Below are 4334 nucleotides of genomic sequence, written 5' to 3' on the forward strand. Positions count from 1 at the left end.
TGAACAAATCAACCACAGGACTTATCTTTTTTTTTTTTAACCCATATATATCCCTGGTTGTCTTTTCGCAAAGCAAAACCTGCTCCAACTTTTTATATCATATTAAATTTGTTCTTGAGAGAGAGAATGTGTGTGTATGGAAGATAGATAGATAGGTAGTGCTGTCACCAGAGTAGCTAACAAATGTTGATTAGCACATATGTGGTCTGATCACATTGATACAGTCTTTTCTCCAATGTTATGTTATAAAAGTCAAGCTGATCTAAATCTGGGAAGAGCAAAAAGAATTGTTGTTGTTGTTGAGAGAGAGAAAGAGAGTGAGAGAGAGAGAGAGTGTGTGTGTGTGTGTGTGTGGAAGATAGATAGATAGGTAGTGTTGTCACCAGAGTAGCTAACAAATGTTGATCAGCACATACCTGGTCTGATCAATAAGTATCCTGACTGTTGCCATAGTAATGAAGCTAAAGCACAAAGAGTGAAGCCACTTGACAAAGATTGACCTTGAACTCTGCCATGACAACGCTCTGTGACGGTCGATGTGACGATCACATGCTACACACCTTCTTTCCAGCACTGCTGTTGTTGTTGTTGTTGTTAAGCAACAAGACTGGTAAGGGTGATTATGTGATGGTCTAGGGCTTAGGGGCAGGAGACCCCCACTGCCGTAAACAGCAGAAGTCAGCTAGAATGTTAAAACTTAGTGCAGATGTACAGCAGAGTCCAAGGACAATCTTTGCCATACAGCTTCACTCTGTGTGCTTTCGCTTTGTTACTATGGCAACAGCCCGGATCCTTATTGATCCAGATCTCATATATGCAGACCAAACAGAAAATTTGGCAGCACAGCCAAAGAGAGACAAGATGATGGAAAAAGAACTGACAGGGAGTGTTGTGTATCATGAAGTTTTTGGTCAAGGTGTATAGTTATTCTGCAGAATTTGAAAGTGGGTAGCTATATCTTTTTAAGTAACCACTTGCAATGAACTCCTTCTTACATATTTCACTCTGTTCAGTGTTCACTCTGTTCAATCCATTCAATGTTCACTGTTCAATGTTCACTCCATTCAACGTTCATTCTGTTCAGTGTTAATTCTGTTCAATGTTCACTCTGTTCAATGTTCACTCTGTTCAATCCATTCAATGTTCACTCTGTTCAGTGTCACTCTGTTCAATGTTCACTACATTCAATGTTCATTCTGTTCAATGTTCACTCTGTTCAGTGTTAATTCTGTTCAATGTTCACTCTGTTCAATCCATTCAATGTTCACTCTGTTCAGTGTCACTCTGTTCAACGTTCAGTCCATTCAATGTTCACTCTGTTCAATCCATTCAATGTTCACTCTGTTCAATCCATTCAATGTTCACTCTGTCCAACGTTCACAAGGTGTTGTTGTACACTTAAGATTGGCAAAGTGTGAGTTTGTTTGTGTCTGTTCAAATTACTTTTATCAACAAAAGATTTACCGCACACTTCACAATGGTAAGGTTTCTCTCCAGCATGGCTACGATTGTGGATAACAAGACAAGAATTTTGAGTAAAAGACTTCCCACATATGTCACAGTGGAACGGTTTTTCTCCAGAGTGGATCCGCCTGTGCCGGTTTAAGTCACTGTTTGAAGCAAAAGACTTCTCACATATTTCACAATGGAACGGTCTTTCCCCAGAGTGGATCCGTTTGTGTTTCGTTAACACACTGTTCGACACAAAATATTTGTCACATATAACACAATAAAACAGTTTCTCACCAGAATGGCTACGTTTATGGATTGTAAGTTTTGAATTGGTAAAGAACGATTTACCACAAACATCACAGTCAAACAACTTCTCACCAGAATGTATTTTCCCATGAACCACAAGGTTAGCATTATCAGAGAACGATTTCCCACAGATATCACAATGGAAGGGCCTTTCTCCAGAATGGACTCTTTCATGCTTGGCTAAATTACTTTTAGACACAAACGATTTCTCGCACACTTCACAAGGAAACAATTTCCCCCCAGTATGGCTTTGGACATGATTCACCAAGTGAGATTTCTGAGTGAATGCCTTATCGCATATTTGACAAGCGTAAGGTTTTTGCCCCGTGTGGATTCGTTTATGCTTCGTCAAATTACTGTTCGACACAAACGATTTCAGACACATCTCACAGTGAAACAGTTTCTCTCCAATGTGACTACGGATGTGGATAGCAAGATGAGAATTTTGAGTGAAGGTTTTTTCGCATATTTGACAACGAAACGGTTTTTCCCCCGTGTGGATCCGTTGATGACTTATCAAGTAACTGTTATAAGCAAAATATTTCCCACATATTTCACAGCGATAGGGTTTCCCTTTATCATGCATTTGCTTGTGTATGAAGACTTCACTCTCTGAAACAAACGTTTTATTACAAACATCACATCTATATTCAATTTCAGTAATATTTCCCTGTAACGATCTTTCTGTAGTAAATATTTCACTAGATACAGGTTTGTCATCTCTGTCTGTCTCTCCGACAATATCTGGATCTTGAATTGTATCTATATTGTTAAAAACAGAATTATTAGGAGTCTCTTCAAGTTTAAGGTTATCCATATTAATTCTTGAGCAATTCTTAAAAAGCTGACAAATATTTATTTCTGAGGATCAGCAATTTTAGCGGAAAAACGGTTAGAGAATTACAACGGATACGGTATTTGACCCGTCATTTACTTTATCGAATTAGGGGATACGAAAGGCAAATTTGACCTTTCAAGGTTTCGAACTTGGAACGTAAAGAGCTAAATAGAACAAACACCACAATTTATTTTGTGTGGTTTTCGACTATTTCTACCAATTCATCGCCTTTCATCACAAAGAGAAACCAGTACTTCAGTGGTACGGCGATTATTATCTACTAAAGTCTGAAAGGCAAAGTTGATCTCAACGGAATTCCGGTCCAGTTTCTTGTCTTTAGATATAACAGCCGTCTGTTTAGATGCGGAACGGATGCAATGCCGGTATATTTCCTACTCACGGCTTGAATGTTTGTTTATCAACGAGTCGTCTCGTGGTGGCGAATATATATTTGTTGTAGACAAAATACAGGGAGAAGACAAGAGAATGTTATGTGGACCACAAAACAAAGAAGATAGAGATTTTTTATAAAAGTCTTACTGCAGACGTTCTGCCGAAATCGACGATGTTTTTTGCCTGCTGGATATTGTAGTAGAAGGCTTCAGAACGATCTCAGTTAATACAACTGGGAAGAAGTAGGATGCGAGATGACAGTTTAAGATTGAAGTCGGAAAATAACACATGCGTGAATATATACATACATACATATACATATGTATATATATATATATATATATATGTATGTATATATATGTATATATATATATGTATGTATATATATGTATATATATATATGTATGTAATATACGTATATATATATATATGCATATATGTAATGTATATATATATATATATATATATTATATATATATGTATGTATATGTATATATATATATGTATATGTATGTATATATATATGTATATATATATATATATATATATATGATATATATATATATATATATATATATCTATATATGTATATGTATTTATATATATATATAGCTATATATATATTATATATATAATATAATAGGTATATGTATGTATATATGTATGTATATATGTATATATATATATATGTATGTATGTATATATGTTAGCAGCGACAGTAGACTTTACAATATACAATGTGAGCGTTAATATATCATAAGACCTTACATCGTACGTGTGACCCTTGCAAGTGCGCAACTGGGAGGACCAACAGGGGTCAATAAATAAACAAATTGAAGAAATCGGCACGTGAAATCGCGATGGGAACTTACTTCGCTTTAGGATCTGTGAAATTAGGATGAATTGAATTAAATATATATATGTATGTATGTATATAGAAGGCAAAGAGATGAGGCGAAGTGATTGATTTGGCCGAAGTCGGGCATCGGAGACAAAGCTTGCATTTCCGGCGAAGGGGAGATAAGCGGTGTTGACGTCATGTGAAGTCATTGCTTAATGTGAAAGAGAAAGTAGCAGTTCTCGAGCAGGGATCTTTCTTTCTCTTCATCTCTTATTTATAAAGCCGAAATGCGATATATATATATATATATATATATATATATATATATGTTGATTAAGCTTCGTGCAATGGCCATACTCGATAACGAGGGGGCAGCCACCATGTATGTATGTATAGATAGATAGATGTGTGTGTGTGGTGTGTATATATATATGTATATATATATATATTATATATTATATATACACACACCACATACTTGCATCTATCTATCTATACATACAT

The 4334-nt window shown here is 35.7% G+C and overlaps 1 protein-coding gene across 2 annotated transcripts; it reads right to left on the reverse strand.

The window, feature by feature from the left end:
- Positions 1–19: 19 nt before the first annotated feature.
- On the reverse strand, positions 20–3326 carry LOC115230371 (zinc finger protein OZF-like). Of its 2 annotated transcripts, none has more exons than XM_029800573.2 (2): positions 1382–3326; positions 20–1021 (listed from the first exon to the last, which is right to left on the reverse strand). In XM_029800573.2, exons 1-2 carry the CDS (start codon positions 2573–2575, stop codon positions 1010–1012), a joined length of 1206 nt encoding a protein of 401 aa, XP_029656433.2. In that variant the 5' UTR covers positions 2576–3326; the 3' UTR covers positions 20–1009. The 2 variants fall into 2 exon arrangements, with proteins under 2 accessions (XP_029656433.2, XP_036355525.1); XM_036499632.1 differs by having other exon boundaries at positions 20–1142; positions 1238–3326.
- Between the last annotated feature and the right edge of the window lie 1008 nt (positions 3327–4334).

The sequence above is a fragment of the Octopus sinensis genome, unplaced genomic scaffold (assembly GCF_006345805.1).
Source record: "Octopus sinensis unplaced genomic scaffold, ASM634580v1 Contig15444, whole genome shotgun sequence".
In the NCBI taxonomy this organism is placed as follows: Eukaryota; Metazoa; Mollusca; class Cephalopoda; order Octopoda; family Octopodidae; genus Octopus; species Octopus sinensis.

What these genes read in the sequence shown, in the direction of transcription:
- LOC115230371 (XM_036499632.1), bottom strand. Translation starts at nt 2,575, where the DNA reads ATGGATAACCTTAAACTTGAAGAGACTCCTAATAATTCTGTTTTTAAC.